Below are 13,488 nucleotides of genomic sequence, written 5' to 3'. Positions count from 1 at the left end.
AGGACTAAAACTCTTGGTATCTTCGATCGTTCAGCCTGAGAGCTTAATTGTGTCGTCAGCTGCCCGTTTTCCTCCCATCTCTCTCCGCAGTGACCTGTTAGTGCGACTTAGTGACGGCCGGCCCTCACTGTGACTTGGCTCTCTGACACACTGTGATTCCCCAAACCTCTGTGAGTTTGTGTGTGTGTGCAGATGTGTGTATTTATTTTTTGCATAACGGGGAAACAGACCATCACGTTGTTAATGTAACTCTGAGACACTGTGCTGGGTTTAAGCACAGTGCATTCACACCTATAGGCGTCAATTTAACACTTCGTAACAGCCCTGCAGCTCTTCAATCAACACTCTGCAACTCAAAATAACTGTAACTGCAAAAGAAGAAAAGAAATGTGCATCATGTTTTTAATGGATGGTGAATATGGATCTGTGAAAATGTCGAAATTCGTCTCTATATTTGCTGTGGTCCGGTTCTCTGTCTGCATATATGCAAATATTATCGTCATGTGCTTCCATGTGTTAAAATCATGTTTCGGACAATGGACACTGGCTCAGGTTTATCTGTTTTAAATCTGTGCTCAATGTAGGAACTTAAAACATTTGATTTTGCAAAGAATTGAAGAATACGACATTAAGAACCGTTTAAAACCAGCTAAAACCATTCATATGCAAATTTTAACACAACTTCCCTTTTCTCCTTTGAAGTGGCGGTGGTACTGTCTAAGCACAAGGCTGCACTCCATTTAGCGTGCAAGCGTCACCCAGATTGGGGGCCCCGAACGAGGTTTGACACCAATTCACACCTTTTTATTCCTCTAACTCTTAGCGATTCTCATATGGCTGCAATGTGACCATGCTCGCCAAACAGGTGACATGGACGTGTGAACGACCTGCAGGAAGTCAAAGGGCCTGGTTGTGTGAACAGAGAACAGATCCTGTCTTCTAATCCATTTGATGTTGGACATCATACTTGTCGATACTTTGAGGCAGCGGTCCCATGTGGAAGCAAAATATAGAAAGAAAAGAAAATGGAATCCCAACCCCTTAAACCTCAATTGTATTTTCATCAATGAGTGACAATACTGGGGAAACTAGAAACAAAAGTCCATATAAATAACATAGTCGAGAAGAGGAAGTGCGGGTTTCTGGTGTGAAATTGAAGTGTGCCTGAGAAGCCTTTGAATTCCCAGAGCTGGATGTCCTGGATTGTATTTTATGTCTCACTGGAACACCGTTGCAGCCCCATGGTTTTGTTTTAATGCAGGTCTGATTTTGGTTAACTACATGATTGGAGCTAAAGACACACCTGTGCACATGGCAAAGAAGGATCGGAAATCCAAATACATAGTGTTTCCATGCCAAAAAATCCTCTTATGTATCAGAGTACTCCATTCAGCACTGGAGACTTCAAAAACCTGATCATAACCAGGACACTAGTGTGTTATTGATGTCTATGAAAATGTCCCTGCATTACCCACAATGCCCTTTGTCTTCATGTCCTATAAACTAGGTGACCGAAGTCAGGAGCTGTGCAGCAACACATTCATTCTGCATTCTGTTTTTTTTGGTTTTCCCACTTATTCTGAGCTCTCATTAGTCAGAGAGTGAAGTGAGAGGAAACATCCGGCAGAAATAACCGCCCTCGGCCCCTTTCGCTCTCATGCCCTATTTTGACAACAAGTCGTGTTTAGTGGCAAAAGAAAGTGAATTGTGGATCTAATTTAAAGCCAGGGGGTGGGCTGGCATCGCTTTGTGGCCTGATCGAGTCAGAAGTCTTGAGTGCTCGCCACGGCTGCAGAGGGAACTCGTCCTCAAGCAAATGACCGGGATTTGTTTATTTAAATGCCACGGACAGCGTCTCATCCTCGGCCTCTAGTCCGTCCTCTGCGGAGGCTCTGCAGAGACCTTCAACTGCTCGATGATTAACTGGATGCCACGGCTCTTCTTCCACTTACAGCTCCACCAATTGTGGTGTGTTGGGCCAACATATATCAATCAGAAATGGAGAGTTTGTCTGTAATCCTTTAATCACTGGCATAAAAAGATGTGATTTATAAATGAAGTGCGAGATCAATGCAAATTCAAGCATATCCTTCCCACCACTGATCATTTGATACACACACACACATACACACACACACACACACACACACACACACACACACACACACACACACACACACGCTCATCATCGGATCAAATGAGGACATCTGGATTCGCCAAAGCAGACACTTTTTCAAAGACCCTCAAGATGTATTCATCATTCTGTTTTGTTTTTTTTAAATATTCTTTGATGGGTTTAGTTTGATGGCAGCTTGTGCAACAATTATTCCCCCAATTGTTTCCTCGTCACATCCACATCCGCTTCCCCGCTGCCAGGCTTTTTCTCCCACATAATGTTTCCCAATCATTTTCTTCTCTGACAGCTCCCATCACATCCCCTCCTCGCTGCGAGAGGCCTGCGAGTGAAAAAGCCGACTGACTTGCAGACGTAAATATTGCAATCAGTCGAGTAGTCAGAACGTAGACGCGTGTGAATCAATTCTTTTCATCTGACGTCTGGTTTGGATTGCGATGAAGTTTTTCTTGTTTTTTTCTCGCGGCGCTGTACAAGCAGGGTTCCTGTACTTCTAATCTAATTCATCAGGACCGGCAACTGTTGATGCAATCACTTAAAGCGGCGTGCAATTCCATTACAAAAAGGACTGGCACCTGGTCGGCCTCTCTTTAGAGATTAGCAGCCCTGCAGCGAGGATTTGGTAATGAGTTGGAGAGGATTTACCAGTGGGAATATAATATGTGTCCCAGAGCTGCTGTGTTGTTTTTCCCCCTCTAAATCCTCTCAGGGCAGACCGGCCACTGGTTTGGTGAGCGCCGCAGGTTTTCCCAGCATCCCTCCGTCATCAGGCCATGGGGAGGTCACATGCTGGAGATTACAGTAACATGAGGGGGGAGATTGGTTTTTACTTTGGCTCGCTCTGAATCAACATGCCTTCAGCCCTGAATGCTTACTAATAAGGAAATATCTGAGAAACCAGAGCGCTCTCACTTGAATCTTTTTAGCATGTAAAAACACGTTCAGGCATCTCAAATGGTGGGTTGTTAGCAGGCATTTACTTGAGTAAAAGTAGCAATACCACACTCTAAAAGTACTCTATTAAGTAAAAGTCCCGCACTCAAAATGTAACTTAACATCAACAGTTCAACATTTTGGGAAGTACATTTCTTTACTTCCTTGCAGAGTTAGATGAGAAGATTGATACCACTCTCATGTTTGTATGCTACACATGAAGCCACAGCTGGCAGCTGGTTAGCTTAGCTTAGCATACAAATTGGAACACCTCTAAAGCTCACTGATTAACATATATTCGTTTTTAGTTACGTATCTGTACTTTGATGTCTTCTAGTCTACACTGGAAAGTAGTAGAAGAAGTTTTAGAGTGGAAAAGGACTAAAGTACGAAGGGCTCAACATTTTAGTTAAGTAGCCGACAGTACTTACTTAATTACTGCGGTAATAAGATTGACTATTAGTTTTAGCACTTTATGAGGCTTTAATGGGACCTCTGATTGCTCTTCACAGAATTCGTCATCCCCGTAGAGTCTTCTGGAGTGCCCTCCGGCGGTGTCATTCGCTCAGTACTTATGGGTGCATGGCTGAGTGAACCATCTGTCCACTCAGCCAGGATGTGACAGCAGGCTACTGCTCTCCAAGGTCCTAAAACTGTACCATGAAACACAACGTGGACTGACCCCGATATCAAATGATTTTATTTGTTTCAAAGAAACAAAACTTTCTAAACATACACTTGTAACCTCGTAAAACATTGTAGGTATTCAAGAAAAGGCTCGTTGACCTTGGTTGCTCGGCTACGAATGTGGGTAGTAGGCTAGTTAGCTGTACATGCTAACGATTGCAGTGTAAGTTGGAGCAGATAAACAGTGTTTAAGCCATTTTCTTACACTTACACTCTTACACAAAAGTTCTTGACTCTCCAAGCATTAATATAGCATCAAACAACTATTTGCAAATTAATGTCAATGTGAGCAGAGAAGGAAGTCATTCTTGCACTGAGTGTGTGTTGTTATCCGAGCTTCTTTGTGCCTTGTTGACATAGCCTGCTCGCTTGTCTGGTGCCCCCTCAGGTATACACTGTTAGTTATGCACTGTTGCCATTGTTTGCACCCTTAGCGCTGTTAGCTGCGAGCCACCGCCATGTTGACAGCCTTGTGGAGGCAATAGATATACTCAGAATTTCTTTTACTATGTCAATTTAAAGATTGTGCTGCCAGATATTGCTGTTTGGGAAATTTAAAGCTGACATATGCAGTAACTAGTGGTGAGATTGAACTAGAAAAGTACTAGCTTGAATTGATAACGTCTCTGGATGCCAGGAAGCATTGACAGAGTTTTTTTTTGATGCTCCCAGAGGGCTGATAAAAGACAGCGAACAGCAGTGGAGGCTTTCAGAAAGCCACTGGGAACACTGAACCAGTATAAAAGTGTGACACTAGGAGGCGGAGAGCTGGGTGATTTGTGTCCTCAGAGGACAGGAGAAAGCTGGAGAGGACTCAATCAGACTGTGGCAGCCATCTGCAGCGATGCCTCTTCATCGCATTTAATCAAAGCGTCCCGAGGCTTCACCTCCCTCACCTCCCTCAGTCCCCAGCCTCCGCCACTGACCCCGGCTCCGACCAGCAGCATATGGTTTTTACCCCGCTGTCCTCTCACTCCGTCATTGTGAACAGATTATAAATGGCATTTAAATAATCATTTTCCAATGCCATCAGACAGAGAGAGACAGACTCGCCAAATAAGCTGCTTTGACTGAAAAGTCCTTTTTGAGTCTTAGTTTTATGGCATGCATCTGTTATATGATATAAGCAAAATGTGTCTGTTGAAACTGAAAACCCCTGTGATTTCATTCTAGGGTGTTTGTGGTATTTTATAGGCTTGTGACCTGTATATTAGACTATGTGCAGCTGTTTGTGTGAACCCAGATAGTTGCCAACAGCTTTTTTCATTTGCTTTAGCACATTTTCCCAAACACTTTTGAAAACATAATTGTAATCACCATTTCATTCAGAGCAGCTCAACATTTGTTCTGCAAAATACTTATATATAAATATTTAGCTTGTATGAAAAGTATATAAATGCATCAATCTGTGTTTAAAGACATAGTTGTTGCTGAAAGTACATAAGTATTGGTACTTAAAGTACTTAAATTTACTTAAGTAAGTAAAGGTACTCACTATGCGGAATGACCCCTTTTAGAATTACTACATATAACATTACTGGATTAGAATTAATGATGCATCAATGTGTTCATCACTTTAATGTTGCAGCTGGTAAAGGTGGGTATAATTTGTATTATTTTATGTTATTTATTAGTTGATTCATATTTTGTATTAATATTCTGAATCTGCAAAGTAACTAATGTTGCCAAATCAATGGAGTGTATAAAAAGCACAATATTGGCATCCAAAATGTAGTGAAGTAGTAGTAGTATGAAGTAGCAAAACTACAAGTACCTTGAATTTGTACAGTGCACAAGTACAGTACTTGAGCAAATGTATTTTGTTGCATTCCACCATTGGCAGAGAACAAACTGTGGTGAGGAAAAGAGCTGTGAGAAAAACCAAGAGCACAGTTTAGATACACAACTGTTTATGTATAGAAATAAGACAACACTCAGTGACAGTGGTGGGCAGCCTGAGGCAGACGGCACTAAATGTGCACATAAAACCTGCTTCCCTCTCAGAGGGGACTGTTGCTGAGCAGAAGGCAGCATCACAGTATTTCCACCTGTGGTCGGAGCGGAGAGGGTGGTGATTGACTGCAGAGACATGCTCAGATGGAGCGCAACCACCCCCCCCCCCCCCCCCCCCCCCTCTCTGACAGGAAGCCAAAAGGCCATCTGCAGCGCCCGGTCTATTGTGTGGCTGTGCATTAAGCTATTTTATGTCCCGCATGGATTTACTGCCAGTCTTAAGTTAGCGGGATAGCAGGCGGAGAGTATTTCATGTGCACTGTGTGGAGAACAAAGGCAGTTTTTAGTTAAGCGTGTGAGCCTCGCAGATGTAGCACGTGCAGGAAAAGAGAGAAACAACTCAATTCCAACTCAATACTTTATTAAATAATCAACATAGCAAACATCATCATGATGAAAAAGGAAAACAAACAAAAACAAAATAAATGAAACAGTCACATTTGTTTTTCTTCAAGTTTTCCCCATCAACAGTATTTCACTTGTAGCTACACACACGCACACACACACACACACACACATTTTAGTGGCTTTACAAAAGTCACTCGAGGTGATGTGCCGCTTCATTTTGGTGTGACAGTTACAATGATGGCTGAGGAAGGTAACTATGGAAACGTGGGCGGAGGAGAAGTTGATGGACACCAGACAGTTATATATTTATCTCTGTATTAACATCTGTCCGGTGTTGACGCAACACGGACGAGGTGTTGTGATGAATGCAAAGTTGTGAAATTTGAAAAGCTTTTCACATCGAGAGGCGAAGCTACAATCAGTGAGGATGCAGGCTGAGCTGGAGCTGCCTGTGGCGAAACGCTACAGAAACAATGGCTGCCTCTGTGTCAGCAGCTGGTGCATTGATGAGAAAGGCTATTGATAGCCACTAGCTTGATCGGTTCTATACTGTACTCTGGTCGGTGATATTCTCGTTGCAGTGGATGACACACCATGGCCACATATAAATTAGCAAATTAGCAAATGAAGTCTGGTGTGAGACAGTTGAGTCTAAAATAAAAGCATGTTAAGTTATAACTTCATGTCATAGCTCGTATGAATTCGCATGCTTTGCTATTTCAGGACCAGGCCTGAGAAATTATGAGTCGACCATTTATTTAGTTTTCTGTCTCTATTGTTTCTAAACATGAACAGACCACCATAATGTTGATATAGTTACACCTGCTGTCATAAGAGAGACTTTAATACTGTTGAAATGTTTCCTATAAAGGAACACTCAAAAGAGATCCAGTTTTAAGTTACTGAAGAAATAATCGTTCATTTAAAACATCACATTATAAAAATCAAACAAAAGCAGATGTAAAAAAAGAAAGAGAGAAAGAAAACATTTCTAAACTACCTGGTTTGCATGCATGCTACTACACAGAAAGACTATCTCTTTTTGTTCATTTTTCTTTCTTAACAGCTCTTTTTGTTACACGCCCTCATATTTACATCATCAGTTGACGGTGTGCCATTGAAATCAATTTCACACCAACCTCCAGCAGCAGCAGCAGCAGCAGCATACTGAAATAACTTAACACAACTCATAGAGCTGTGGCGACTTAAAGGAAAAGTCTTGCAATATTTTATATTTCTTATTGTCAGCAAAGCAAATGAGAAGAACTTAACTAACACTATCAGTGTGTTTAAAGCCGGATATATCTTAATTCTCTGTGCTATAGCTCATTTTTTTGTCCAAAAAGTATTCAAAACACATCAATGAGCTACACTGTTGCGCTGGGTGACATGTTCCTTGGCTACGATGAATGTGGGCACTTTAGTTTTTTTTTCAAACAATCCCGCATAGAGCGTCCTACTGCTGTAAATACTCAGGGAACGAAATGTGTATTCATCCGCAGTTGAAAATAGTCCCCAACAAATGCATTTTTTACTCCTGTTTGAGTAACGTTTGCTAAAATCTACAGTGGCCAGCTTTTTAGGAAAACACTTGGCCTTTTTTATAAAGCACAATTATACATTCATGATTTGTTTTAAAAGGTTTTTCTTTAGTCAGAACAAATGGGCTTGTGGCCGAAAACACAGACAGGGTGGAGAAGTCTAAAAGTACAAAATACCGTCTAATGCTTGTTGACAATACGAAAAATAGAGTAACACCGGACTTATCCATTAAATCTTTTATCACATTGTTCACACAAACCCAAAAGTCTTAATACAGAACCGGTCCAAGGCCCATCTGAAATATCCTGCAAAGCAGAGTTGAAGTACTAAATGAGGGTCCCATCTACAGAGATAAGGTCCAGTTTGCACTAAAACTCCTGTTTAATCTTGTTCAAATAGCTGGAGTCAGTCAGCGAACAAGAGGCAAATATCATCCACAGCGATGTCACAGGCATCATGTGTCTGTCAGTCAGGTACATAGAGCTCGGGATTCACGCCGAGGGGTTTGATTGGATGAACAGAATTAGAGGTCCGATGTTGGGATGCAAGTTAATTGGCTTGGGAGCCGCTCCGCTATCTGTGTGAAACGATTGGAGGAACAGCTTCGTGATTGGACAGAGACACCGAACTGAGGGAACAGTCGCCTTCTTGGTAAAGACCAGATTACATCTCATTTGACAAATGGCGTTAAAGCTCAATTAGGCCTAAATTAACACGGTTCCTCGGTGTCTGTGCCATTATTAGCATGAAGAAAGAGCCACAAGAGTTGTTTTTCATTAGAAGGGTCACAACGTGCTGCTGAAAGAAAACCTGCAGCGGATATGTCGGTCACCGATGTGAGGGCAGAAGTTAACATCATCAGCGCTTGCATGCGCTGTACTCTATCTTCTGATTCAATTAACGTCCAGGTCTACAGGAGGCGCATGGTGGAGGCAGATACCCTTAACTTTGACCCACATTCTCACACAAACACAACCAACCCAGTGCCAACAAACGGTCCCATTCTGCCCTTCCTCGTCCTGACAATGGTTGGTGGGTGTGGGGTGTCAAATCTAATGAAACAGGCGGGAACAACAGCTGAGTGTGTGTGGAGATGGGGTTGGAGGGGTGGGAAGAGGACGGAGGGCGGATGGGAGGGGGGGTTGAGTCAAGACACAAGTGTCCTTGTCAAAGCTGGGGCCAGGGAGAAAGAGAGAGAGAAAGAGAGAGCGAGAGAGAGAGAGAGAGAGAGAGAGAGAGAGAGAGAGAGAGAGAGAGAGAGAGAGAGAGAGAGGGAGAGAGAGAGAGCTGCACTGACCACAACAACAATCCCAAAATGGCTGCCAGTCAAAACTCCAGAAAAGGAGACTCTCTGAGCGTGACTCACCACCATCACTCCTCTCTGGTTGACTGACTGCAGCCCATGCCAGATCCCTCAGGCGGGCAGTGAGGCAGTAATCCCCGGGGGAGCTGCAGTGGGGCAGCAGGGTTGAGCTTTGGGGTCTCTGAAGGCCTCGGGTTTGTTAGAGCAGGATTTGAAGGGCTGCCGTGGAAGTGTGACACTTAAATCTCATCGGATCCTGAATCGCTTTACTTATTCCCTCATGTTTTCATCCCTCGCTTCCTCTCTCTATTTGATTGGGTGGGAGGATTAGGACTGGATTACCCAAGGAAGGGGATGTGGAGCAGAGTGCGTTTGTTTGCACATGTGTGTAAAGGTCGAACTTATGAGGACGCTTGTCTATCATCATCGAGAATATACTGTAGCAAAGTGTGAGAGAAGGACGGCCACGTGGAGGAGTGGGGTGGGTGAGGTGGGGCCTCTAGATGCCCCAACACAATGAGATTAAGACTTTGCCACATGCTATTGTGGGCATGAAGACGCTTCCTCAACCAACAGCTTCCTTCTGTAAATCAGGGGTCCCCAAACTGTGTGGAGGGACACGCAACAGGGGTCACAGGGGAGGAGAAAAGCTTAAAATAAAAAAAATCTATTTAATTTACTTGTTCATTTTAACTTGCCCATTGGAAGTAATCCCTCTTTGGTTAAACTAGTAACTTCTAGTAAACGTATGCAACCAACAATGACGGGTAGGAGGTAGTCAAGCCAAAATGGTTGACACACACTGCCCTATAACACAGGTATGGCTCTTTTTCTTTGTTTACAATCTATACATTTATTCCTATTTATTTTAAATAACTGGGTAACAAAAAAAAGAAGACCACATGCCCTTCGCAGTTGAACTGTTTATGGTCTTTTTAAGCCACTCTGGCGCATAATTAGCTGCCAATTTGTGTTTCCCCCACATTTTTCTATCTACTCTCTCTGAGCTATAAACCTCAAAACATGAACTGTAAACTTCCATGACCTCTGGCAGCAGGAATCTAAACAACTTTTGGATGGCTGGGCGCATATAATCCAGTTGAAAATATATTTAATCTGATTTGCTCCAAACGGAAAATCCATAAAGATGAACCACGAGCTCATCTGTGACCACCTCTGACAACGCACGTTGAAAACACACGGGAAATGGATCATTAAAGGCATTCGAGCACAAATGCCAATGGTTCATTCAAGGGAATAATTGAGCACGAGGCGGGAGTTGAGGGAGGGATGAGAGAGAAAACAGACCTCTTGATGGCAGATGAGGAAGCGCAGCTGCCTCGCACTGAAGTGGGACAGACTCAGAAGCGACAACGACAGAATCCCCATTCAACTTGGACCCCTGAGCTGCAACACGTGTGTCGCTCTGCGTTTCATTCATGCACCGAGGAGGATAAAGCGCACGCGACAAGGTATTTAAATGTGTGTGTGAGTGTGTGTGAGTGTGTGTGTGTGCGTTTACGGTCCAGCGCGGTCCAGCCTGACCTGGATTAGCTCGGCAGGGCTGCCGACTGGACAAGTAGGGGGGGCAGAGGTTGAGAGAGGGGAGGGGCTGCGGTAATCTGCTAATCTCATTAATACCACAGCCTGTGGGTGCCCTGTCAACAAGACACGGGGAACAAAGGATGGAGTAAACAGCTGATGACCCTGGCTGCCGTCCACTGCACAATGCCTACACACACACACGTTCACAAGCCACGTCAATCAGAAATTCTGCTTCCACCAGAAAGCACTCCTGAGATCAAATGGAGAGACACAGAGACAGATTTGAGTGAGTAAAGAAAAAAACAGCGACAGTCCCCTCAGGCCAGATGACCCTGAGAATGGCTCCAAAAAGCACTGCCTGTTCGTTTTGCTTTACTGATTACACAGCGCACAGCAGGACCAGCAGGACCTAACATGGACCTCTCAGCTGTCCCCGTCACTCTGAGTCACTTTTCACTGCTGGCACATGGGGTGGGGGGCTTAGCCAGCAGCGGATGTCAACATGTCTCCTCGCGTCGTCCTGGAAAATGTAACTCGGCCTCTGTGGATTATATTGTCTGCTTTATTCTCCTGTAGATCCACTCGGACATTTTAGAATAAAAAAAGACTGTTGTGGAGCGACGATGGCGTCTTCTTGTCCGAGAGGTGGGTGAAGATGCTGGGAGGCCTGGCAGCTGGGACGACTGGGACCAGACACAGAAGGGACAGGTGGACCAAATGGTTCCCCAATTCAAGTAAACTCAGGTGGGTATTTAAAAAAACAAACAGCTGTGAGCTTCTGTTTGTCAATTATCTTTGGGGGGGGGGGGCTCGTTATTTCTATCTGGATGGACGGGACAATGGCAATGAACACAGATGGAATGATTCAATATGTCTACATAACTCCGTCAAAATACGCCTTAATTGCTCCTGAAGGAGGACAACAGGGACAGGAATCTGTATGAGACAAATGTGTGCGCAAGTATTCATGTGCATGAGGATACGAAAAGGCATGCGGTCAGCCAAACTTCCTCTCACCGATCCAGCACCCGACTGTAGTCCTGAGGGCCGCAGCCGCCCTCGCTCTTCAGTTCGGCAAATATTTGCGTGAAAAAGTGCGGGTCCGCATTGATGCGCAGCATCTTGGCGCTGGTGGCGTTGATGATGGCGAGGCAGCGGTCCCAGAAGGCCTCCTTGCCCGCCTCGACCAGGAAGGGCTTGAGCGGGTACGAGATCTCGTTGCCCATGTAGGAGTAGGACAGGTAGAGGCAGGTGAGCAGGATGGCCTGCAGCTCGTGCTCCGACGCCACCAGGTCGCCGTCCACGACGTCGCGGCACAGCATGTAGACGAAGACCACATTGGCCGGTGTGACGAAGGCCTGGTCCTGCCAACCCTGCAGCAGCAGCGAGCGGTCCACGGCCCGCAGCCACAGCACCGGGTCGGCAGGGGACAGGTGCTTCAGGCGGTAGCAGCGGCAGCACAGGAACTCCCCCAGGCAGCGCAGGAGCTCGCTGGTGGAGGCCTGGACGATGACACGCTTCGGGGACGACGAGGTCAACGTCCCCTGGGGGACCTTTTTCACAGAGGAGAGCTGTTGGGGCTTGCCGTAGCCGCATCCGTGGCCCTGGCCCATGCCCATGCCCAGGCCGTAGCCGAGGCCCAGGCCCAGTCCCAGTCCGGCTGGGCCCTCGTAGCTGGACAGGTTGGCGCACGAAAGAGACTTCTTCACATTCTCGTGGTTGAGGTGCAACAGGGGGTCCTTCTGGTAGATGTTGATGTTGTTGTTGTTGTTGAGAGGGTCCCCGAGGCCAACAGGACCGCCTTTCTTAGAGTTGCCCTTCTTCTTCGTGGAGGCCACCAGCCGCTTCCACGTGAGCGCCGGGAGGAAGATGGACTGGCCCCTCTTCAGCCCGCGGTCCTTCTGGCTGTTGAGGGAACGGCTGCTGATGCTCGGGTAGTGGCTGAGCGAGCCCGGCCGGTTGTCATAGTAGCCAGACTTCCGAGAGCCAGGGGACAGCGATAGTACAGTGCCCATGGTGAGACGGAGCTCCGCAGATTATGCCGCTTTACTGCTGCTGTGGGGAGAGGGGACGTCGTTGAAGCAAAGCTCTCTTTTTATTTGTTAATATCCAGCAGATGTGAACTCTCGACGGGGAAACGGCACGAAGAAGAGATGAGTGCAGACATGTCTGCAACGTTAAAACACACAGGGGGAGATCATTTAAATGCACAGTGAAATAATAACATCTAATCTCACTTTAAATCCATATGGGCCAAATATTAACCTCTTCAGTGCTGCCCCAGGCCATTACAGGTTCATGCTGTGCAGCCAAACGTGATTAATAAACCACTTGACTTTATTTTAAATTCTAGAGATCCCAAAGTTTCAAAAAAGACATCAGACTGAATATTTGGGCAAATGTGCGTAAATAAAATGATATAAAAGCATTTCTACTTGAATGCAGTCTGGTATTTAAGACAGAATGTGTGATACTGTCAGACAATTTAAGGGGAAATAAACAGGTAAAGCCGGGTTTTAAGAGGTTGATCAACAGTCCGATTTAATCTTCGAGCTCCTATTCTCTGAAACCTGTAAAGAGTCCTGGATTTAAAACTATTAAAGGGACTTATCTTTCGCCTAAAGACTAAATGCAGGAGCCAAGCTGGTGAATAGTGCGTAAACAACACATTTTACGCACATTATTATAAAAAAAATAAAAAAAACATTAATCACCATCACTGTCGTCCTCGGAGCTGCTCTGATTCTCACCTGTGCGTACGAGTTGTCCGGGTACGAGATGTTTCTTATTTTCTTTTTGCCGCAGTCCACAGTGGTGCAAAGATATAAAGGAGCGCAAAAGAAACGCGCTGTTCCTGCAGCCACGGCCGATGTACCCAGAGGTGGCTGCGAGCAGGATGGCGATCTGTTTTGCAGAATTAGAGGCAAAAAAAAAAAAAGTCCCTCTAGCAGAAGATTTGGACCTACTCTTCTTCAAAGAGATG

General features: G+C 45.1%; 1 protein-coding gene across 3 annotated transcripts; it reads right to left on the bottom strand.

Annotated features, from left to right (window-relative positions):
- Positions 1 to 6,134: 6,134 nt before the first annotated feature.
- On the bottom strand, positions 6,135 to 13,488 carry si:dkeyp-92c9.2 (uncharacterized protein LOC571482 homolog). Of its 3 annotated transcripts, none has more exons than XM_068711347.1 (2): positions 13,220 to 13,488; positions 6,135 to 12,674 (listed from the first exon to the last, which is right to left on the bottom strand). In XM_068711347.1, the coding sequence occupies exon 2, from the start codon at positions 12,518 to 12,520 to the stop codon at positions 11,519 to 11,521; it is 1,002 nt and encodes a 333-aa protein (XP_068567448.1). In that variant the 5' UTR covers positions 12,521 to 12,674; positions 13,220 to 13,488; the 3' UTR covers positions 6,135 to 11,518. The 3 variants fall into 3 exon arrangements, with proteins under 3 accessions (XP_068567448.1, XP_068567447.1, XP_068567449.1); XM_068711346.1 differs by having other exon boundaries at positions 13,256 to 13,488; XM_068711348.1 differs by having other exon boundaries at positions 6,135 to 12,557; positions 13,256 to 13,488.

The sequence above is a fragment of the Cebidichthys violaceus genome, unplaced genomic scaffold (assembly GCF_023349555.1).
Source record: "Cebidichthys violaceus isolate CVI_PGR_0920_01 unplaced genomic scaffold, fCebVio1.0.p SCAF_16, whole genome shotgun sequence".
In the NCBI taxonomy this organism is placed as follows: domain Eukaryota; kingdom Metazoa; phylum Chordata; class Actinopteri; order Perciformes; family Stichaeidae; genus Cebidichthys; species Cebidichthys violaceus.
The sequence above is the reverse complement of the archived record's forward strand: the minus strand, read 5'-3'. Positions and strand labels throughout refer to the sequence as shown.